The 23,717-nt window shown below is 55.2% G+C and overlaps 1 protein-coding gene across 5 annotated transcripts in view; it reads left to right on the forward strand.

Annotated features, from left to right (window-relative positions):
• CTIF (cap binding complex dependent translation initiation factor) overlaps positions 1-23,717 on the forward strand; it is a 238,165-nt gene that overhangs the window by 74,738 nt on the left and 139,710 nt on the right. For all 5 annotated transcript variants that reach the window (XM_070421124.1, XM_070421123.1, XM_070421128.1 and 2 more), the window contains 3 exons: positions 6,073-6,146; positions 7,060-7,164; positions 12,607-12,682. In XM_070421124.1, coding sequence (XP_070277225.1) covers positions 6,073-6,146; positions 7,060-7,164; positions 12,607-12,682 — 255 coding nt within the window. The remainder of the gene's footprint in view (positions 1-6,072; positions 6,147-7,059; positions 7,165-12,606; positions 12,683-23,717) is intronic.

Here is a 23,717-nt window from a genome sequence, read left to right on the forward strand (position 1 = left end):
GTTCTGTCTCCATGAAATAGCCACTGGATCCAAACAGCTGCCAAGAGCAACAGGAGGTCTGGATTTTCCAGATTTCTCTGCTGTCCCCCCACCCACTCTGAATCCTATGCCAACCTGCAGGCTGGGTAAACCTTCGGTGCCAACATTGACTCTGACCCAGGAGATGGCAGGTACCTAGCAGGATAGAAAACTTACACAGTAGCTGCTCTACTCCAGCCAAACAGCACAGGAAACACTGCGGCCCCTCCCACTCCACGCCAGCAAAGACCCAGTGGGAGCCTGGACGTCCACCCTCGCCCGGCTGTGACAGGTACCTCAACCCTTCCCCATTGGGGTGGTGTCAGAGAAAGCCAAGTAGGAAGATGCAGCTTGCCTCCCTGCTGGCTTGTGAAAGTGCCCTTACACTCCCCATGGTATTATCGGAGACCAGGTAGGGGAGCTGGACTTGCACCCCACCCGGCACTAGTGAGACACCCTCCACTCCCTGCTGGGATGTGTCAGAGGAGGCCTAATGGCGAACTGGGACTTCTGTTGTCCAGTGGTAAGAAGGCCACCTCCATGGCAGGGTCATTGGAGACCATATGAGGACCTGTAACTTCGCCTCCACCAGCTGTAACGACAGAGCCACCCTTGGACTGGTTATATACTGTGGCCGTGACCCCTTTCCCCTGCCAGGGTGGTGGCCCAAAAGCCAGTTAAAACAGATTTAAACGAGATTCAGAATCTCATAACGTATCACGGAAGTTCCCTGAGTGCAGTCAAAAGTCACCTGTCCTACCAAGAATTGAGAAGATTTCATACTGAACGAAGAGGGGATAATCCATAGATGTCAACACTGAGATGTGAAATCGGACTAGTATCTAGAATATATAAAGAACTCTCAAATCCACATTAAAATAACCCAATTTAAAAATGGACAAAATACACGAAGACACATACTTCACCAAAAAGGATATACAGGTGGCAAGTAAGCACACGCAAAAAGATGTTCAACACCATTAGCCACGAGGGAACATCAGCCCACACCTATCGGATCATCCGTAATGAACAACGCCAAGCGCTGGTGAGGGTGCAACGTGTGCCCCGTCATACACTGCTGGGTCACTCATACACGCTGGGGGAGATGTACCGCCGTTGTGGAAAACAGTTGGGTAGATTCTTCAAAAACTCAACATGCAAGAACCATCTGATCCAGCCATTGCATTCCTGGCTGTTTATCCCCAAGGAATGAAAACTTATGTTCACACAGAAACCTGTACTCAAATGTTTATAGCAGCTTTAGTGATAATAGCCCAAACTGGAAACAGCCCACATGTCCTTCAGCCACATGACTGTGGGACAAGCTGTGGCACTCAGCAAGAGAGGAGCCAGCTCCTGCCACTCACAACCCTCAGGGAATGGTGCTGAGTGGAAAACAAAAAGACAAAAGCCAGTCCCCAAAGTTACATACTCTCTGATTCCATTTATGGAACATTGTTCAAGTGGGGACCGGTTAGCCGATGTGAAGGCTAGGGAAGGAGGGGAGCCAAGAAAGTAGGTGTGGGTATAAAAGGGCAGCCAGGGGGATTCTTATGCTGGTGGAAATGTTTTTCATCTTTTTTAAAAAATATTTTTATTGATTTCAAAGAGGAAGAAAAAGGGAATGATGAGAGAGAATCATTGATCGGCTGCCTCCCACACCACCCCCACTGAGGATTGAGCCTGAAATTCAGGCATGTGGTCATGAAACTGTGACCTCCCGGTTCATAGGTCGACTCTCAACCACTGAGCCACTCCGGCTGGGCATGTTCTGCATCTTGACTGTATCAGTGTCAGTATTCTGGAAGTGACCTTGTCTTAGAGGAGTTATATTTGGCCATAGGCTTTCGTCATTATCTCCCACCTCTCCCTGGTCTTTTTGGGTCTTAATTCAAAGACCATGAGGATAGAGAGGGAAGAGACGGAATGGACAGAGAGACACAGAAGTTCCAGAGTGATAGAAATGGACTTCCTGCTCCTGAACTCAGCGCTGGCGCCTCCCAGGAGGTCCTCTCTGCTGGCTCTGCTCTGCCATGCTCCTGTCTCAGGGCCCCTCCTACTGTAAGGGGGTTAAATTGTTGGGGGCTCATCATAGGCTTTCCCACTTGCATGTGGGTGCTGTCCTTGGTGCTGAATGGACACACACACACACACACACACACACACACGCACATGCACACATGCACGCGCATGCATATGCACACGACACAACTGTTTCTCCTTGAGCCCTGCCCTTCCCCACCTCCCTCTGTACTTGGCTTCTTCTTTCCTTTTTGCTGAAGCAAACCCAAGTCACCCTTAAAGTCTGAGAGCAGCTTTAGACCCAGCCTTAGGAAGTATCTGTTTTGGCCAGGTTCTATCTAGTTTCTAAACCCTTGCAGACTAGAATTGTCAACGCATGTGCACGTGCGCGCACGCGCGCACACACACACACACACACACACATGCACAAACAAAAGTCATTCTTAGTTGTGTTAATAAAGAAAAGAAAGCAGCATAGGAGAGGGTTCTTTTCCCTCTGCTACACCTGACTTAGCATGTATTTCTACTGTATAGGGATTGACTCCCACCTTGTTTCATTCACTCAGACAGCTCACACCCCATGTTCCCTCCTAACTTCACGACAGCAGATGTACCCTCTCCACCAACTCTGCCTTCCCAAACACGACAGAGACAGACTCGAGGACCCAAACAGTTGTGGGGGTGGGTATGTGACTGCATTGTGGAAATCTACAGTGGGGTCGGGATTTATCTGAATAATTGCACACTGCAGGGGTTAAGAGCATAAGCGCAGGGCCTCTCTGGGACTTGCTCTGTGAACACGGACCAGTTCTCCGGGCCTCCGTTTCCTCCTCGGGGAAATGGGGGTGACCACACTGGCTTCCTAGGGCTGTAACAGCGGTAAAGTGCTCGATGGTGCCTGGCCTCCGTGAGTGCTGCCCCGTCTGCTGTTGTCATCACCTGGGGTCTGTCTTCCCCTGAGCTGGGGTAGCTGTGCTCCCAAGGGGCCTCTCGGGGGCAGCTTCAGTGTCCCAGCCCATGGGCAGGCCGCTTCCATTTCTCCTTCCACACTGTTTAAAGTGCTCATTAGCCCTCTGTGGTGGCGCTGAGAGCAGCATGCTTCGCCCTGGCATGGGGCCCCTAATTGCCAGTAACGGGCTGTTGTGAAGTGTGCAGCCGCGCGTTTAAGTGCTAACAACGATCCCCTGAAAAGGGTGCTTGTTTTTGATGGGCTTCTCGAAGCCTTGGCATTGCAGCAACCTGGGGAGCAGGGCCGGGGGCTGCGGAGCCGGGTGGGGGGGAGGGGGACTCGGAGACAAGCTGTGCTCACAGGCCAGCCCGGGAACTGCAGCCTGGAGAGTGTTCTTGAAGAAACCAGGAGGCTTTATGGAGAGCTCTCAGTGCCTGGCCTCTGAGCCCTTGATAAATAATAGGTCATGGATGATGCTGGGTCCCAAGGCTAGGATGGGGTCAGGGGAGGGGAGTGGGCAGGGAGATACAATAAAAAAAGCGAAGCCAGGGTTTATTTTATATATATATATATATATATATATATATATATATATATATAATAGTATTGATTTCAGAGAGAAAGGCAGAGGGAGAGAGAGAGACAGAAACATCAATGATGAGAGAGAATCACTGATCGGCTGCCTCTTACACGCCCCACACTTGGGGATCAAGCTCACAACCCACTCATGTGCCCCAACCGGGAATCGAATTGTGACCTCCTGGTTCACAGGTCAACACCCAACCACTGAGCCATGCCAGCTAGGCCCAAGCCAGGGTTTCTACCTTTGACAAGATGGCAGACTAACTGGAGAAGAGAGCTAACAGAGAGAGCATTAGATGACTGTTTTCTAAGCGGGGTTCCATGGAACCCTAGTCCTGCAAAGTGCTCTGTGAAATACTGTAAAGAGGAAGGGCGGGGTAGATTTCTGGCCAAGAGAGTTTGGGAAATACTGCACACTATACTGCCACCTGTTTGAAGAGTCAGCATCCATGTAAAGCCAATAAAGGCACTGAGAAGTTCTGCAATTAGATAATTTATTTCATGATCTCATTGTGTCCCAAACATTCGACCAGGGAGCCTTTTTTTAAACGTTTTTCTCCCCGTGAAACTCTTTTTAACATCCAGTGTTTCCAAAAGCATGGTCCATGGACCACTCCAGCTGCACACAATTTAAACCATCAGCACTCCCCTCCCCGGGTGACTCAGATGCACCCTGACTCTTGAGGGCCAGCGGATCGGTGTTGCTAGAACACCAGTGGGGAGCTCTGCAGCGGAGCAGTCAGGAAGGGTGCCACTGGGGTATGTGCTGTACATGCTGTGGGTTCGTGGGGCACAAGCGTCGAGGAAAGTGCAGAATAAGGAACGAAGGGTCTTTAGCTGGATCTAACAGAAGCCTGGGGGAGGGGGTTGAAAGAAACTTGCTTTTTCCTCTGAGTCCAGGAAGGCCACAGTGGCCCAGAGAGGAATATAGCCCCATAGCTTTGGCAGCTGTGTGGCCTTAGAGCCCTTCACAGGCAGGCCTGCGTGCGAGCCGCACACCGACACAGTGTCACCTGTGCGCTCAGGAGGAAGCGAGGCCTCTGCAGCCACAAACAGAAGGCTCGAGGAGGCAGGGGGGCCTGTGAGCAAGCAGGCCCTGGGCGCCTTCTCTCCTCAGCTTGTCCTCTCCTCTGTGTGGGTCCTCGATGGGAGCGGGCTTGGGGTGGTTTGGAGGGTGAGGTGGATCTGGCTCCTGCTGAGTTCCAGAAATCAGGTTGCAGTCCACCTGTGTGTGGGTCCATCTGTCCCCAGGCTCCTGTCCCTCTGGCTTTTTTTATTTTTTCTGGGCACTACAAGGGTTTGGGGAACAGGTGGTGTGTGGGCGTGTGTGTGCATGCGTGTGCATGTGTGTTGGGGGCTGTGGACTTTGAGGGTTGATGTCCAGAACTCAAGGAGGGGGACTCTCCAGGCACTTCTCCAGTTTCAAGAGCTTTGATTGGATCGGAAGCCCTCGGACAGAAAATTGCCCTTGACATTCTAACCTGTGAGTCAGTCTTTCAGACACACAGACAGCTGGCCGGCGCCTGCTCCACTTACAGGGTAGAATCTGTTCCATCGGTCGGCAGGCATCTGAGGTGGACGTACTGTGTGCCTCGCCGGGCCACTGGGGGCACCAGAAGAGAAGGTGGCAGTCGAGGAGCTTAAAATTTACTTGGGGCCATGGATGAACCATGGGTTCCTTGGTTACACTCCACGTGGGATTTATTGATGCCATGCTGTGCTGTTTTAATTTGTTGATCCTCACTGCTGTGTAATCGTCCAGTATGTGAACACACCACTGTGGATCTGTGTGGTCAGCGGGTGGGCGTTCGGGGATTTCCTCTGTGCCGCCTGCGGTGGGTGAATGTCTGCCCACATTTCGGGTGTGTTCACACCTGGGAGCACAGGCCTGGGTCGCAAGGCATGTGCACATTCAGAATTAGCAGAGGTGGAGGTTTTGCCTTTAAAGAGTGAGAGGATGGATAGCAGACAGCAGGGCTAACGAGCGAGGGATGGCAACAGCCGTGGAGGCAGGGAGGGCAGAGAAGCCATATCACAGAAGCTGGAGCGAGTAGAGTGTTTTCCGTCTGTGGCTGGGCCTCGAAAGAACTGTCTGAGTGTGGAGACGGGCGCTGGGTGACAGAAATCCAGTTGCTGGCATAGCCTTAGTCAGTGGGGGCTGCTCAGCGCTGCCTGATTTCAGGGAGTCGGAAGTTGACCCCCACGGGGACCCTCCAGTGTGCCTGGGGGCCGCTCGTCCATGTGGAGGCTTGGAGGACAGAGCCATGGGCTGGGGCGGCAGCGAGACCCGAGCCGTTTCTGTACCTGATGGCACAGCTCCGGCACACACCATCCAGGCGACGGCCGGGCCTGGGCGGAGGCTAGGCGTCCACCCGAGTCCTCCCAGCTGCCCAGGATGACCAACCGCGGGGGCAGGGAGACCTCTGCAGCCCCCCTTGTTCTCAGTGTCCCAGCCAAGCAAATAATGTTGCCCCTTCCTTTCCTCCCTGCCCCCCTCCTAGAACGGCAGCAAAGATAACTCTCTGGACATGCTGGGCACAGACATCTGGGCCGCCAACACCTTCGACTCCTTCAGGTGAGCTCCCGTCCTCTGTGTGGTGTGTGGCTCTGGCTGGGACCCCAGCTTACGTGTCCTGATGCCCCGTGGGGCGTTTGGGGAAATGTTGAGAGTTCACTGATGAAGAAGCAGGAGAACCAGAGGGTATGAGATAGCTTACAGCATGCGGCTGAAGAGGAAGGAGGGCAGGAGAGGAGAGACGGAGACCGAGGGAAGGAGAAGGAGAGAGTATCCAAGGGGAAAAGAAAGAGGAGGGAAGAGGAGCTGAGGGACGACTGGAGAGGAGCAGAGGAGATGGCTCCGGGTGTCAGGCAGCCTGGGGTGGGTCAGGACAGAGAGCTGTGGCTGGGAACCTCCCCCCTCGGTGCTCCCCCCTGAGGTCACAGCTGGTGGGGCTGGCAGCAGGGAAATCTGAGGAAGGAGGAATTTTCAGTGGCTCAGACTCTAGAACAGCGGTTCTCAACCTGTGGCTCGCGATCCCTTTGGCGGTCGAACGACCCTTTCACAGGGGTCACCTAAGACCATCCTGCATATCAGATATTTACATTACGATTCATAACAGTAGCAACATTACAGTTATGAAGTAGCAACGAAAATAATTTTATGGTTGGGTCACAACCTGAGGAACTGTATTCAAAGGGCCAGAAGGTTGAGAACCACTGATCTAGAAGGTTCCTGATGGACCAGGTTGGAAGAACAGGTGTTGGCCAGGGTTCACGGGCTGCTAATGGGCTCCTGCCCTGGTGTCCACCCCTCAGGCCATGGGTGGCCTGGCCCTTTAGCTCCGCTCTGTCTGGCTCTGAGCAGGTTCCAGACACACCCACTAGGCAGTCCCCAGAGCTGACACCACAGGCTCCATTCGGCTCCATTCCTTGGCTGGACTTGTCTCCTCCCGCTTGCCTCTCATTTCTTGCCCTCCCTCGCCCTCTAGCGGTGCCACCTGGGACCTGCAGCCTGAAAAGCTGGACTTCACACAGTTCCACAGGAGACTCCGACACACGCCCAAGCAGCCCCTGGCACACATTGACCGTGAAGGGTAAGGGGCAGCGGCCAGGGTGTGGAGGGGGCTCTTACAGAGGGGGAGGGTGGGGAGAAAACAGCTGTGGCTACACCAGAGCTGAGAGGGGCCTCTCCCTGGACAGGACAGCGGTCCTGCTGCTTGAGGGACACACAGATGAGTCCTGGCCTCAGCCCTGCAGGCTCCCTGGCCTCCTGCATCCCTCAGCCACACTGCCCAGGCCCCTCCAGTCACACTGCCCGCTCCCTTCCTGACCCTGCATGTCAGTAGCCTAGTGCAGTGGGTCTCACACTTGACCAGAACCACCCGGGGGCTTGTTAAAACACAGATCCCTGAGTCTGGAGGTCTGGGGTGGGGTGTGAGCATGCGTGTTTCTAACAGATTCCCAGGGCTGCTGCTGGTCCTGGGACCCCACTTTGAGAACCACTGGTGTAGTGGATGCTTTTTCACTGGGATGTCTCACCCTCTACTTATTTCATGCATCACTGTTGCCTTCCCCTTTTAAAGAGCCCTGTCTTCTTGGGTTTTTATGGCTTCATTACATAGTCATGATTGATTAAATCATTGGCTGCTGGCGATTAATTTGATCTTATGCCCTCTCCCCTCCCAGAGGTCAGGGGATGGGACTAGAAGTTCTAACCCTCCTTCTCCCCATCCTCAGGTTGCCTAGGGACTTTCTACAGTCGCCTCATTAACACAACAAAATCCCTCCAGTAACCCCCCAGGATTTGGGGAGCTCTGTGCCAGGACTGGGGAGGAAGGGCAAATATCTCCTATTATAAACTAGAGGCCCCATGCACGAAATTCGTGCAAGAGTAGGCCTTCCTTCCCCCGGCTGCCGGCACCGGCTTCCCTCGCTGCCCCGGCTTCGTCCGGAAGGTTGTCCGGAAAGACGTCCGGTCTAATGAGCACATTACGCTTTTATTATTCTAGAATTACAACATCACACGTGGTAATTCTGCGTTTTAACTTTTTGAGGAACTGCCAGTGTTTTCCCCAAGTGCTGGATATTTCACCTTCCCACCCGCAACATACAAGGGTTCTGATTTCTCCACATCCTCGTGAACATGTGTAATTTTCTTTTTTAAGTTATACTCGTGGCTTTTCTTTTTCCTTCCGAGCCTTCCCTGCCCGCTCCTGTCTCCCTGTCACGTTAGTTCTGAACATAAGTTTCCTGCTCTCACCTGGCCTCCTGCTGCCACTTTCTGTCCCACCCACCCCTTCTCTTGGCAACTGGTCTCACCACAGTGGGATGAGCAGCAACCTGGCAGGGTGTGCTCGTCCTCCTCTCAGAGATGAGAGGGACGCAGCTCAGAGAGGCTGGGCCTCGCCCAGTCGCTCGCCCAAGTGGCAGAGCTGTGATTTAAGGCCTCTGATGCCGTCCAGTGTAACCCTGAATCGGCTTCCCCCCTCAAAACTTTATGCAAAATCGTATGCACGTGCATATTTCTAGGGAGAGGTATGTCACGCATGTCAGCCTCTCCCAGGGGACGGAGCCTCTCACCATGCCCTTTTTTTTCATTGTCCTGTTTGTGTGGATTCCATCAGAACTTTTGGGGTCGTTTTTTGGGGGGGTAGAGAGGGAGGATGGCCTTAAGCATGGAGCACCCTGTTAGAGGCTGTAGAGCAAAGCAGAGGCCCGGCCCAAGGCTCCCCTGGCCCTGCCTCACGCTGTCTGCTGCTCACTGCACGCTCAACCCCTCACTCCGCAGCCGCTGCCCCTTTCCTCCTGCGCTGCTGCTGAGCAGGGCTGAGCCCACAGGGCTGGGTTTAGGAAAGCTGACCTTCCCACGTTCAGGAGCGGGTTTTCAGTGGAGGTGATGCTCCCATCTGCCTTGTTGTGGGCGAGGTTGAGCGTGGGGTGCGCCATGGGAATGGCATGTTGCATTTCTGAAGCCCAGTCGCTAGGCCCCCTAGGTGCCCGCATGGTGCTGGGTACTGTGAGGAAATCTCTCTCCCTCTCTCTCTCTCTCTCTCTCTCTCTCTCTCTCTCTCTCTCCATAAAACACAGCCCCCTGCCCAGCAGGACTGTTTGAAAAGGAAACACGCACCTATTCATGACTGAGACTGCAGGGAAATAAGGCTCGGTGTGTACACTGTGAAATCAGTTGCTGGGCGTGTAGTCACGTGACTGCGAAGGGATCAGAGTGGAGGGCGCTTTGGGAGGATGAGCTGTCTGGGAATGGCTTCGGGAGAGACACACAGCATATCCCTGGGAAGCTCCCATCTCTCCCCTGTCCCCTGGAAGCACATGGATGGTGAAACCAGAGGGGAAACTGAGGCCCAGAGAACAGAAGGTGTCTGATGGGGAACGCGTGTCATAGTCAGGCTCTCGGAGGGTCTGTACCAGTTCCCACAAGTGAACAGAACAAAACACTGGTTGGCAGTGGCCACAGATGACTCAGGGGAGGAGAAGTCCCCGGTGCTGAGGACCATGTCCCCTCTGCAGCCTGAGGGACCAGCCACAGCCCCTCACCAGCTGCAGGCCAGGCTCACCTACTCACGGGAGCCTCTAGGATTTGCTGACAGTCGGCCGGGGCTCCCATAGTCACTAGTTCTGGCCAAAGTCTGTCTCATCCTGCTCCCAGGGAGTCGGGTGCAGTGTCCTGAGGCCGCCTGTGGCTGGGCCAGGGCTGTGTCCCCTTAGAGCCCTGCCGCACTGGGGCAGACGCCACGTGCCCGGCCACTGCAGCATCTCGGGAGCAGGGCACCACGTTGTTGCCAAGGCTTCCCAGGTATCCACGGAGGGACAGAAATTGGAAACAGCTGTTGCCTTGGAAACCCTGTTGGCAACAGTGAGTCAGCTGGTCTCCATCAGCCTTCTGCCCTTGAGCCTGCAGGCATCCAGGGGTGTGAGCCCTGGACAGGGTGGGTCTAGGGCCAGAGGAACACAGCCCCCCCAACCCCCACACACACACACACACCACCTGGGGCCGTGACGGGAGAATGGAAGGCCAGGCCTGTGCTGTGCTAGGTTGGGGCCTGCATGTGCTGGAGCCAGAGGGGAGGTACGCACACGTGACTTAGAGGAGCCGGTGTCAGCCATTCTAGTTGGCCCAGTCTGCAGGCCCCTCCTTCCCCCCTGCCCTGGCACAGATGAAACAGAGATGACGACAGGCCGTTGGTAGCTTCATAGGCCAGCCTGTCTCTACCAGGCAGATGTGTTGGTGAAAAGGCAGTTGGTTATTTCTAGACCTTTCTTGATTTCAGACAGGAAGGGAGAGAGGGAGAGTGACAGAAACATCAGTGATGAGAGAGAATCATTGATTGGCTGCCTCCTGCATGGCCCCTACTGGGGGCTGAGCGCACAACCAGTGCATGTGTCCTGACCAGGAATTGAACCGTGGCCTCCTGATTCTTAGGTCAATGCTCAACCATTGAGCCACACTAGCCAGGCTGTGTCTAGACCTTTCTTCACCTCATCTGCAGCCCAGCACATCCCAAGGCCAGAGTGGGGGGCTGAAAGGCAAGAACCTCCTCTTTTCTCTCCTTCACCCTTCCTGCCCCCGCTTCGCCTGCCAGACCCCCGTATCCTTCAAGCCTGGCCCTCCAGATCATCTGTTACCCACCCCAGGCACCCTCTCCCCCTGCTCCAGCCCATGAGCGCTGATGTCCTGCTGGCATCGTGCTGCATTTAGCTCCGGGCCTTTGCCCTCCCTGCTGCACTCTGCCCGGGACATTCTCCCAGATTCTCTGCTTGGCCAGCTCCCGGCCCATCTCCCTCCCTCTGCTCAGACTGTTGGAGACCCTGCTCTTCTGGGTTCCTGTCGCGCCCTCTCCTGCCCCTGACCCAGCACTGCTGTGGCCGAGGGCCCAGCCTGTGCACTGCTTACCTTGGGCCAGCCCACGCCCGAGCCCCCACAGAGGCACTTGTGAAATGCGGGATGGGTCACATCCCGTGCTCTCTTCCTCCCAGGACTTGGCTCATTTCTGCAGCCACCCGGTTTCTCTTCCTCAGGGCTCCGGGCCCCTCTGGCCATAGGATTTTCTTGACACTGATCTCATGCTGCCCCACCGGTGCTCAGGCGTACCGCCCTGTCCGCTGAGGTTAGGACTTGTTTCCTAAGAGCTGTGAGCTGGCTGAGGGCAGGACCGAGTTGGGTTCATTGCCCATGACTCCAAGGGAGGCTGACAGGGCCCAAGACATAGGAGGTGCTTGGCGAATACCGAACCACTAAACGAATTACTCTGAAGTCTTATAGTTGCATTAACTGCAGCTAGAAAATGCTGGCGCCAGCTCCTGGGCAACCCTCGCCACACCTGGGTCACTAGCGATAGCATAATAATACATATAGCAACTAATACCGCGCACAGGCAGGTGAGTACCGTCCTCAGTGCTTACCTCGTATCGTGTAAACTCCACCACCTGGCGGAGTAGGCGCTGGTATTCTCTTCACTTTGACAGATGAGGAAGCTGGGAGACACCCTTCCCCAATGAGTGACCTGCGTGCGGCTGTGCTGGTTCCAAAATCGATGTATGTCCTCGGTCACTGTGCTGCTGTTCTTCCCAATAACAATGACAACAGTAATCGTAGTAGAAGTAGAGGAAGTACTACTAATAGCAATGTATTTACCTTATTTTATTATCATTTTATCTAACTGCCCCTTATACTTACCGTGAGAATATATTTACCGTTAAATATGGTTTATTAAGTGTGTGTGTACCCGTGCACCTGGCAAGGTTCTAAGCACTTCGATGCATTAATTTAATCCTCCGCTCACCTTATCATGTTAGACATTATTAATTATCCCAATTTTTCTAACGAGGAAACGGATACAGAGGTTAAGTGACTTGCACAGGGTCACCCAATTAGTGAGCGGTGTGGCTGGGGTCCAACCCCTGGAGTCTGGTGCCAGCATCTGCACCTTCAGCGTGCAGGAGACAGGGACCTTTGGCAGTGAGTCAGGGTGTGTCTTTGGCCTGAAGGGTCACCTGGCCACAGAGGACATGAAGACAAAGGGTCAGCGTCTGGGCTGGCAGGCTGGTGGGCCGGCCCAAGGTGAGGCCCAAGGAAGAAGGAAGCCCCACTGGGGCCTGTGTGACCTTGAGGAAGCTGTTCTCTCTCCATTCATTTCTCTCTAGTTTGCTGGTCAGGATGCTAGGCTGTTGCAGAGCTGTGACAGGTTTGGGGGTCTATCAGCAAGGAGTTTATGGTGCTTCTGTGCCCCACCCTCAGGCTGGTCTCAGCATCCCATCTGCACGAGTCCTTTGTCCTCCATGAAGGCCTGTGTAGCCAGTGGGGGCGGGGGACAGCCTGAAGGGTCACCTGGCCACAGAGGACATGAAGGCAAAGCATCGGTCACCAGGGCATTTCCTCCTGGCGGGCAGGCTGGTTCGGCAGGCCTAGAGGGAGGGCAGGACCAGGTATCTCCCCATGGACCCCACTCTTCCTGTTTGCCAGGCAGGGCAGGATCCAGGCAGGTGCCATCCTCTCAATGTCTTTGTCTTTTCTGCTCCAGGTGTGGAAAAGGGAAGCTGGAAGATGGGGATGGGATCAACCTGAATGACATCGAGAAGGTCCTCCCAGCCTGGCAGGTAGGCACAGGGGCAGCGTCTCACACACTCCCCTTCTCCCAGGTCCCGATGCTGGGCCTGGGCCTGGGCACTCCTGCTGGCCCCTACCTCCAACAAAGCATCACCGGATGTACCATGTGTGGGCAGGCGCGGCTGCCTCCACGTCCAGAGTGTCCCACTGGGATGTGTGTGCGGAGGGCCCAGTGGCCCTCAGACTTAATTAATGCCTGTTGTTGATCTGCAGGGAGCTCTGGCTTCTCTCTCACTGGGAGTCACACATGGGGCCCATGTCACCGTGAGTGGTCCTAGTGGGAGGGCCTCGTCAGAGCTCAGATGCTGACATGTGGGTGCTCCAGCCAAAGCCAAGGACCCCCTATCCAGATGGCCCCCCCCGGCTGTACTTCCACAGCAGGCAGAGCGTCTCGGGGGTGAGCCACACAGTGCTGTCCCTGAGGGACCCCCATCGCTGGGGCTCGGCAGCAGGCGCCCCATTTTCCCAGCATGGCTCTCCACCCAGGAACAGCACCTGGTTGGTTAGTAAGGGCTGATGTTGATGGTGACACCCCCAAGGTCTGTTTCCTCGTAAATGGCAACAGAGGGCGAAGGTCAGGTGAGCTGGGGGAGGTGATAGCCAGCAGCTAGATTTTAGCGCCCACGACCCGTCGGCAGCTTCCGGTGCGCTGAGGCCAGCCAGCACTGCCCCCAGGAGCTCCGGGCTCGGGTGGGAAGCTGGAGGCTCTGAGCGTGGTGACATGGTTTCTGGGGGGACATCAGTCATGGTTCTGGGCTGTGAAGCCATAGGGCTGGGTAGAAGCTAAAACCCAAGCAGCTGGGCTTAGAATGGGATTTTAGGGGCTCCTCCTGCATTTTTGGTATCTCTACTGTGAACAGCACATGGGGTGGAAGGAGTCGGCTGTCCTGCCGTGTTGGCAATGATGGGGACCTTCCAGCCCCCATCATTTGTCATCCTGCTCCCAGCGTGGCCAGGTGCAGAGGCCATGAGGACAGTCGGCTGCACCGCAATAAGCTCCCACTAGAGGGCACCAGCGTGCCGCTCCAGAGGCTCCACCGTCTGACATTGGCAGTGGGAAGTCCCTCGTCCCCAGCCGCCAGAGGTATCCTTGCCTCAGTGCTCAACATGTAAATTGTCCCCAAAATGACCCGAAGCAACACTCAGGCCCTTCCTGCCCTGAGCAAGGCAGCGGGTGAGGTCGTAGAAGAGGCAGCCACTCAGAGGTGTAGGGAAGCACCCGTTTGGCTGTGCAGAGGCCTGACATTCCTGGTGGGAGGACTCCCCACACTCACTCCTGAGACCCCGGGACCACGTGGCCGCGCCCAGGGGGGCACACCTGTGAAGCCTCTATCAGCTTCACAGACAAGGAGGGTGCTTGCCCACCAAGTGAGGGGTGCTGGTGGCATTCCCCACCCAGACGGCTTCGCCGGGGCCTGCAGGGGAAGCTCCCGCCATTGTGGGCCTTGGGAGTCACAGCGTGTTGGCTTCTGCCCTGGGACGGACAGGCCCTGGCCGCCTGAGCAGAGGGGGCGATGGAGTTCCGGAATCCAAGCCGGGGGATGCTCCACGAAGTTCACTGTGAAGGTGGGAAATCGAGTCTGAATAGGTCCTGTCCTCACCTTGCAGCCCCGCACCTCTGGCCTAGACGCCACCCCGGGCCCTTCCCCTGAGGTTGGAAACTGGAGCAGTTACTGGCCGGTGGCTCCTGGGTTCCCATCGTGCAGGGGCCCAGACCTCGGGGCCGAGGAAACACTGCTTCCCTCCCCGCCACGCGCTTCTCTTTACAAAACCCCAGCCGAGAGCCTTTGCTGCCGAACTGCCCTGTGTCTGGCCCACGCTTTTGGGAAGGAGACTTTTCGATCACTTTTCTGACTTCTCTGTCAGACAAGTATTATGTCTTGTTTTGTTTTGTTTTTTCCTGACAATAGGAACTGCATAGTCCCACTTATTTCCCTTTCTGCCTTCCTGTTAGGAAGTTTTGAAACTAAGTTCTGTGTCTGCCTGCAGTTAACTCTGAGCTCACGCTGGCCTGTCAGGTCCCTGACGCTGATCTCTGGTGACTGACCCAGGTTAGTCATGTATGACGCGTGAGTCCCGTGTGAGGTGGGCACGGCACACACGCTGAGCAGAAACATCCCGAGTCAGGTGGCATTTCTGGGCTCATGGATGTGCCCAAGGCACTCCCGACGGAGGGGCCCAGAAGATGCAGGGAAGGCGACTCGGGGTTTCTGACCTCATGAGAGTGTGCCCCCGGCACTGTCTTCACATGGGACCCAGAGAGAGGACAGGAGACCAGCCAGAGGAGGAGACAGTGAGACGTGGGGTTAAGCAGCCGTTCGCATGCGTGGCCCCAAAGAATAACAAGATGAGGGATCAACAAGCTTTCAGAATGAAAATCACTGTGGGCCAGAATGATGGCCAGGACTCCCCTCTGCCACAGAGCGCTTGGCGGACTAACAGTGGGGGCCGATGCAGGCGCCGCCTTCTCTCTCCAGCAGGGGGCGCTGTTGCCGTTTGGAAACCGGGTTGGTGGACGCTGGATGGAAGCTGCCTGTAGCCGGGTTCCCAGCCTTCCCGATGGGAAGGAGTGACTTTATTGTTCCCCAGGGCTACGCCAACTCTGCTGCCAAGTCTTCTGGAAACTTCCAGGATAGCTATGCGCAGGCATGGGGTTGTTAACATACCCCGAGATGCTGGGATATGTCCATCATGTGAAAGTCACGTGAACAGCTCTCGTTCCCCGAGGCCCTCTCCTTCTCCCCAAAGTGCCGCTTCATGTCCCTTCTTGGTCCCTCGGAAGGCACCGTCCGACCTCATGCACTGGGTCTGCCAGTGTTGCTCGAGCAGCCCTGCGAGCCAGGCATGGGCTTAGCCGTGACGGACTGAGTTAAAGCGCAGGGGCCGCTGCCTTCCCAGAGGACTGGACTTCCCACTGCCCCCTCCTGAGCACCCAACAACGACTGCATCACATCCATGCTCCGGGGACTGTGACGTGTTCTCTTATCCCGCTTATCCTCATGCCTTCCCTGTGGAGCGCAGGCTGCGACCGTCTCCTTTCACGGAGAGCGAGGCTCTGGTCAGCTGTCACCTTCTCAGAGAGGCCTTGAACATCCCTCCCCACCCCTCTCTGTTCTGTGTGGCGCCCCTCACACAGGCGCTCTGTTTATGTTGTGGTCTGCATTCTCCCCTGGAAATCAGCTCTGCATGGTCGCATACAGGGGCCCATTAACTACTGGGTGACTGAGTGCACCCTGACTGGCTCCTGTCCCAGAGGGACTTGGCCCCAGCACCCCAGGCCTCTCCCTCGGGTTCCCACGAATCCAGTCCTGTCTGGGCCGCGTGCCTGCACGTCATCTCTGAATGCACGTAGCTCCCTGCGAGGCATAGGTATGGCTATCATTGACATCTTACAGACGCGGGAACTGGGAACAGATACCTCGTCCCGAGCCACACGGCTTATCAGTGGGGCGTGGGGGTTGGAATTCAGGCCGCCAGACTCCTCCGTGTCTGCGGTGGAAGGAGGAAGAGGCTCTAGAAAGCTGTTCTCATTCTCGGCGACTGCAGTCACGTACAGCAAGTTAGTGGAGAATGTCATTTCCTTAATGAACGGGAGCAAGAAAGTGGATATCCTTTTTTTTTCTTTTTGTTTTGAAGGCACTAGAAATGGAGAGAGAGACAGAGAGGGAGAGACCCCTGCTGACACCCTTGAAAGAGGAAGAGAAGTGACTTTTCCTTTCTTTTCAATGAGAAAGGTTCCCAGTGGCTTCTTTCTAATCCCTGTGACCCAAGACTCGCCCTCAGCTCTCCAGGAGGCGTGCTTACCTGGGAGAGCCCCTCTGCCTTTGTGGCCACCCCCGCCCTCCCCCCCATGCTTCCTCCTTCAGGACAAAAATAGGCACCCCTGCAACAAAGGACACAGCTCTTCATCGCAGCCTCGGCTTCCTGTCTGAGGCCGCCAGGTAGCAAGGCCCCCTGGGAATGGGCAGCGTGCTCTGTGAGGCCAGCCTGTTTGTGTTTTTGTCATTTATGAGTCTTTTTATAAGACATTATTACCGGGGGGGGGTGGGGGGGGACTTTGTTGGTGACAACTAGGAACGACTTTGTTGGTGACAACTAGGAACGTTCCTAGGCAACAGGCGACAGGCCGTGAGGACTGGGCTGTCGCAGGGCCTGGGGCGGGCAGATTGCCAGGAGCTGGACGGCAGGTAGCAGGTGCGTTCTGGCTCCAGGTCCAGAGCACATCCTCCTTTCTCATAGGGCAGACTCACGCATCCAGAACACAGCGGGGACCTTAGACAGGGGTCGGCAGACTGTGCTCCACAGACCAAGTACACTCTGCAGCCTGTTTCTACAGACAGTGTTAGGGGCGCACAGGCGGCGTCGGGGGCACGCAGGCAGCATCTGGGGGCACGCAGGCGGTGTTGGGGGCGCACAGACACCATTAGGGGAGCACACAGCCGTGCCGTTCACTCATCTGCTCACTGTCCGGGGCCGAATTCGTGCCACCAGGCAGCGCTGGGGATTTATGACATGGACCCTAACCACCAGCAATGCCTTAAACACCTCCTCTCGGGCCCTTTACGGGAGAAGTTTGCCAAACGCTGGTGGAGAATATAAACAAAGAAACGCCCTGAGAGCTAAGACAGGTGGCAGCACCCTCGGGTTCCTTCGCCGGAGCCCTGGGCGAGCCCTGCAGCTCCGCACACACAACTGGGCGCGGTTCCTCGTCATCACTCTCTCTGAGCTCCGTGCCTTCAGTGGGATCCAGTCTCTCTGGCTTACATCGCTAGGCAGTGCTGAGGGTCATGCAGACCAGGTCCGATAGTGCCCGCTCTTTGTAAGCCAGAAAACACGCTGCAGACGTGCGTGGTCTGGTTACAGGGAAGCGAGCACAAGGCTGTGAGCTTGACACACAGGAATGTGCTTGGGAACCGCCCAGCAGGTCCTGCCTGTGGGGTGGGGGCGTGGGGAGTAGAGGGCGGAGATTCTGTTGAGTTTCCCCAGGTCCTTCTAAGACTGACATCTTAAAAAATAACCTTCTGCCTGTGTGGACCTTAGGCCCAGGGAAGACCTGCCTCCCCCGCTGTGTTTGGCCCCTTAACTTGCTCACATTCCTCACCCCTGCGTGTCCTGACCTTGCCCTCACCCCGATCTCCACCCCCCACCCCCACCCTGTTCAAGTTTTACCTCCTCCGTGAAGCCCTCCTGGATGAATCAGACCACCTCAGTCCCCAGAGATTGGGGCCATTTGGGGGACTTGATTCCAGGCCAGTCATGAGGTTGTCTGTGTGTTTCCTGCTTCTGCGTGTGTCTGCGCTTCCCGGACGGGGCAGACCTGGCCCTGGGCCTTGGGGGTGCCCGGGCGGTGGCTCTATGGAGAGAAAAGAGAAGGCCTGGCCCCGAGGGTGGCAGAAGTGAGCAAACAGTGGTTTTGAAGAAAGGGGACCATGGAGAAAGGGGGTTCAGGAGTCCTGAAGGGACATTTCCATAAGCGGAGAGAGCAGTTGACCAAATACGGGCCCGACCAAGTGTTCTTGGGCCAGGAAATGCGTGACGGAGGGAGGACTTAGGCAGCCGGGCGGTTCGGGCCCAGTCAGTCCTGTCCTGCTGCTGGGACCCCTGGGGAATTCCTAGGATGCACACATCTTCCCACAGTGGCCGGGGAGGAAGTCCTGTTACTCCATTAGGGACAGGCCAGGGTCCCTTAAAACACGACTTGCCCCTTGAAGAGGTTATCTGCTCCATGCCCTGCTTTGGGCCTGACCATCCCCAGAATCCTTTGCTCTGTGCCAAAGGGCTAGATTAGTCAGACAGCTCGGGGGGGGGGGGGGGGGGGGGAGCACTCAGGGGTGAAGGGAGTAACAGGCCCAAGTGAGGCCAGACTGACGTCTGCGTCTGTCTCGACCTTGGCTGGACAAAGGTCATCTCACTGCTTGGGAGTGCCCTGGGCTCAGGATGGGAAGGTCAGCAGAGGGGCCCGGGCGCAGTGTTGGGAGCAGGCCCTCCCTGGCCTACGGGAACTTATCTACAGATGCTCAGAGGCAGGTCGCCCTCCTGCACATGCTCACCCCCAGTGAGTGAGCAGCCCCTGCAGAAGAGGCCCAGAGCCCACCATCCATCCGTCCGTCCGTCCGTCCGCCCGTTCCTAGAGCCGCTTCCAGGGCTGGTTAACACCCGGCCCTGCTCACCGGGGCTGGGCCTGCTTAAACAAGGCTGCATCCTGGCCCGGCACCTTTTCTCCTTTGTCCGTGGTCAGTGGAAGGAGCAGCTGAGGCAGGGGAAGAGGGAGGTGTTGCTCAGGGTGTGAAGCATCCATTATTCCTTTATTAGCCAGATGCCGTTTCTGGTGGCGCGCTCCTTCCTGGCGGCGGTGAGGTTGGGGGCGGAGAGGCGGTTATTTTCGTTCACCCCAGCCTCTCTCACTGGGAACAGCCGGCGGCCACCGCGGAGGGGGCAGGGGCGGACAGGCCTACGTGCTCTGCAGCAGGCGTTTGTGAATGGGCCCCGGCTCCCAGGCCGCGCCGTCGGCGGGCGGCCCCCCCAGGCGCGCGGACTCTCACTGGCTGGACACCGTTGTTTCTGGCACTGCAGCGGCCAGGCAGGAGGAAGCTTTCTTCTGGCCCAAGAACAATACCAGGGTCAGCCCGGGGACCTCCCTCCTACACCCTCTTCCTTCCATTGTGAGCACCACACAATCCCAGGCCGCTGGGCTCTGCACAGCCTGGAAGGGGGGGGGCGGGGGGGCGGCGGGGCACGGGGAGCAGGAGAGGTTAGCCATGTGTGTGACACCTCAGGTCTGCCTCCACTTCCCAGGCTGGACCAGGGTTCTGGAGACAGCAGATGGACAGACAGACCAAGCCTGTGTGTGTGGCCATAGGGTCCCTGTGCGTTGCAAGGGCCTGCCAGCAGGGTGAGGCCACTGGCTGGGTGACACCACTCCCTCCCCTGGGCCCACTGAGTCATAGCTGTCAGGGCTGAAAAGGCCTCCCCCCCAGCCTCTGCCCATCACCCCCTTACAGACAAGGAAACTGAGACCCAGACAGGTAAAGGTTTTACCAAACTTACTGCTGTGCTTAAAAGTCTTTGTTGATTCCCGAGGCCCAGAGGAAATCCCCAAACTTGCCTTGACCACCAAGGCCCGCCCGCCTTCCAGGTTTCTCTACTTTGACTCCCCACTGGGGCTCTTGCCTTGGGACTAATTAACAGCCCTTGATCCAGCAACACCCATCCCCTGCCTTACACGTCCTCCCTGCTTCATGTGCCGGCCTGCCACAGGCCTCTTCTTTGCAGATTTCCTGAGGATCACCTCCTCCGTGCAGCCCTCTCTGATAACCCACTTCCTGTTGAGTGATCTGGGCTCCTCCGGCATTTAGTGTCCATCTCTAGAAGGGCTGCCCCTCCACGTCATCGGTGCGTGTGTCTGTCTGTCTCTTCCACACATTCGCACCTTTCCCCGCAGCACACATTCCAAATCCTCGGGGCAGAACACGCTCACCTTTGCAGCCCTTCAGACAGGGTTTCTCCGTGTTGTCCTCAGACCAGCAGCGTCAGGGTCAGCCAGGAACTTGTTAGACATGCAAATGCTCGGATGACCTTTACTCCGACCGAATCAGAAACGGGGAGGGGAGGAGGCAGAGAGCGGTGTCTCCAGCAAGCCCTCCAGGCGATTCTGCCGCCTGCTCAGGTTTGAGAGCTCTTAATCATTTTTTATTCCTCTCTCTTTTTCTTCTGTTTTCTTTATTATTTTGTTGTTGTTGTTTGTGGAGATACATATTTGACAAGCAGCCTTGTGAACGTTTAAGGTGCACAGCCTGTTGATCCGATACGTTTATATGGCAGTACGATTGCCATTGTAGCATCAGCTAAGACCCATTGTGTCACACAATTATCATCTCTTCTGCTCTTGGTAACAGTTAAGGTCTAGTCTCTTAGCAAATGTAATGTTTATAAGACAGGTCTGTCGTCTGTCTTAATAATTTCTTGAGTAATTGACAGCGCCTCGTCCCTTCTGTTTGCTGCCAAAATTTTTTGTTGTTTGTTCTCTTACAATTGTTCTGCTCAAATGAAGGACAAAGAATCGTGTCCTATTTGACAGCCAAGGATGTGGATTGGCAAAGGGTTGAGTGATTCAGGAACAGCACGGCCCCGCAGACTCCAGTGCCTGTTCCTGTCCCTGGCCAAGCCCCAGATGACCCGTTGGCCCTGGCAGCCCTGGGTGAGCCCCTGCGGATTCGGGCTCCTGGGGAGCTCATCACCTCCCTGCGCATCAAAGGTAGAAACCCGAGGGGAGGCCCCGGGGACACTGCCTGTTTGCAGGTGGTCAGAGCCACCCCCCTGGGTGGAGATGTGGGCAGCCTTTGGTCAGAGACGGACGGGAAGCCCTGGGCTGACCATCCTGGCTCTTCTCTGCAGGTCGTAGCCCTTCTGTGTGCAAACTTAACTGTCCTCGTATTGGGTGGCAACTGGTGGTGAGGGCATTTGTGCCTGCGCTCGGAGCTCCTGTGGGCAGCAGGCAGCGATCCTGACGCGTACGTGGTGACAGGAGGAAGCTGAGCTGGGGTGAAACAACAAACACTAACTTCTGCCTACAAAGGGAATCATCAGAAGTTGACCTTAAACAGACTATAAATAATAACAGCGAGGTGGTGGCCGGCCTAGCTAAACAGACCATGCAAAGGGCAGAGATTGCCGTTGTGTCCAGAAAACAGTGCTGGCCTTCCCCTCCGAGGTTCAGTGCTCCGAGTCCTGAGCAGAGGGCTGAGGCGGACAGGCGATCGCGTCCTGCCTCGCAGCCTTGCCTTCCCGCAGGGAAATGGGAACCGAGGCTCTGCCACCCAGCCCTGTACCCTCCACCTGCTCTTGGGGGTGCTTCTAGAGCAGCGGGGGGACCTTTTTTCTGCCAAGGGCCGTTTGGATATTGGTAACATCATTCGCGGGCCATACAGAAATATCAGCTTAAAAATCAGCCTGCTGTATTTGGTCAAACATTTCATTAACTTGCCCCCAATTCCCACCCCCGTTCTAGAGGGAAGACCCTGCTGGGCTCTTACAGCATCACACTATCCTTGTGTTCTCCAAAGACCCCGCCTTTCCTTTCGGCACCAGCCCCGGGGGGTTCAGGAACACGGTCGGCCCCAGTCACATGGCAGTATAGGCGCCGCTGCTCCCTTGCCAGGCTTGTCTCGTCCCCAGCTTACACAGCGGGAGGAGTGTTTTCGGTGCTGGTGGGGAATTTAATTCAGCGTTTTGCTGCTTGTGTCTTGGAGCGTGTTCCTTTTGGGTCCCAGAGGTCCACGGTAGGGACCCCGGGAAAGGGAAGGGTGGCCTCACGCTCCGCTAGGACGAGCGCCTGGCGCCGTGGCTGCCCCGCTGAGGATTCTGGGATGCAGTCGTCCCACGAGGCCAAGGGCTGTCAGCCCTGTGCGGACTTGGATTTCACCCTCTGACCCACGGCCCCGTGTCCTCATCTCCGGAGTGAGTGTGTGAGAGCAAATGGTCCCGGAGCCACTGCCACCTCGTGCGTTCTGTGGCTCTAAGTGACATTAACTCAAACTTGGTGGCACAGCGAGATGCCCTTGGTGCTGACGGGATTTCCAAAGGTAAGCTGGGTTCATCCCTCCATGGGGAGCTCGGCCCTAAAGATTTAGGTCCACCTGCCGACCCAGTTTTCCCAAAAGGAGTACCTACCTGGAGTTCATACAAATTAAATACACCTTAAAAATACCAAAAATTAGCCCTGACCGGTTTGGCTCAGTGGATAGAGCATCAGCCTGCAGACTGAAAGGTCCCAGGTTCAATTCCGGTCAAGGGCATGTACCTTGGTTGCGGGCACATCCCCAGTAGGAGATGTGCAGGAGGCAGCTGATCGATGTTTCTCTCTCATCGATGTTTCTAGCTCTCTATCCCTCTCCCTTCCTCTCTGTAAAAAAATCAATAAAATATATTTTTTTTAAAATACCAAAAATTAAATAATACCAGTTAAATTAAATAATACGAAATAATTAAATGATAGTTTAAAATACCACAAGTTAAATAATACTAAAAGGCCTATAGCAGAACATAGCAATGCCTTGCCCCATTGCTTCTCAGTCAACTGGTTCAAAGGAAATGCTTTCACTTTTTTTTTTATGTTTTTTTTCCTGGAGTGCCACCATATTTTAATATATATAATGTCTATTCTTTCTAATTTTTAATATACTGTTCTTTTAAGCTGTTTCTTTTAAATTCTATCGATTTTAGATGTTGTCTGCTGACTTCCTATTATGGTAGATAAGAATTTTGTTCTTGTCTTTCTCTTCTCACTATAATTATATGAAAGTTTTAGTCAGATTATTACTCCGTTACCGAATCCTACTTTTCTATTTTGAAAAAAAGAAATCAGCTTACAGAAAAGTTGCAAAGACAATACAGAGAATACTATATACCCTCCACCCAGATTCCCCCAGTGCTAACGTTGACCATGCTTGCTTCAACATTCTCTGCACAATTATTTTTTCTTGATCGTTTGAAGGATCAGTTGCAGAAAAGAATGCTACTTCAACCCTGTATAACTCAGTGTGTTTTCCTAAAAGCAGGGACATTCTCTGACATAACCAGCTTCATGATCAAAACTGGGACGTTGCCCTAGCCGGTTTGGCTCGGTGGATAGAGTGTTGGCCTGCGGACTGAAGGGTCCCAGGTTCGATTCTGGTCAAGGGCACATGCCCAGGTTGCGGGCTCGATCCCCATTGGTGGGCGTGCAGGAGGCAGCCAATCAATGATTCTCTCCTCATTGATGTTTCTATCTCTCGCTCCCTCTCCCTCCCTCTCTGAAATCAATAAAAATCTATTTAAAAAAAAAAATTGGGACGTGAACACTGGTAGGTCCTATGATATAACCTATAGGCCTCGTTTACATGTTGCCTGTTGTCCCACTCATGCCCTTTAGCGCTGGAGTTCTTTCGTTTTCTGACTTCGATGACCACACTTTGCTTCTAGTTGTCATGTCCCGTTAGGCCCCTGGAGCTTTCTTGGTCTCTCAAGACCTTGACTTTTTTGAAGAGT

Source organism: Myotis yumanensis, unplaced genomic scaffold, assembly GCF_028538775.1.
Source record: "Myotis yumanensis isolate MYYU_CA2020_CCGP unplaced genomic scaffold, mMyoYum1.0.hap1 SCAF_7, whole genome shotgun sequence".
Taxonomy (NCBI): domain Eukaryota; kingdom Metazoa; phylum Chordata; class Mammalia; order Chiroptera; family Vespertilionidae; genus Myotis; species Myotis yumanensis.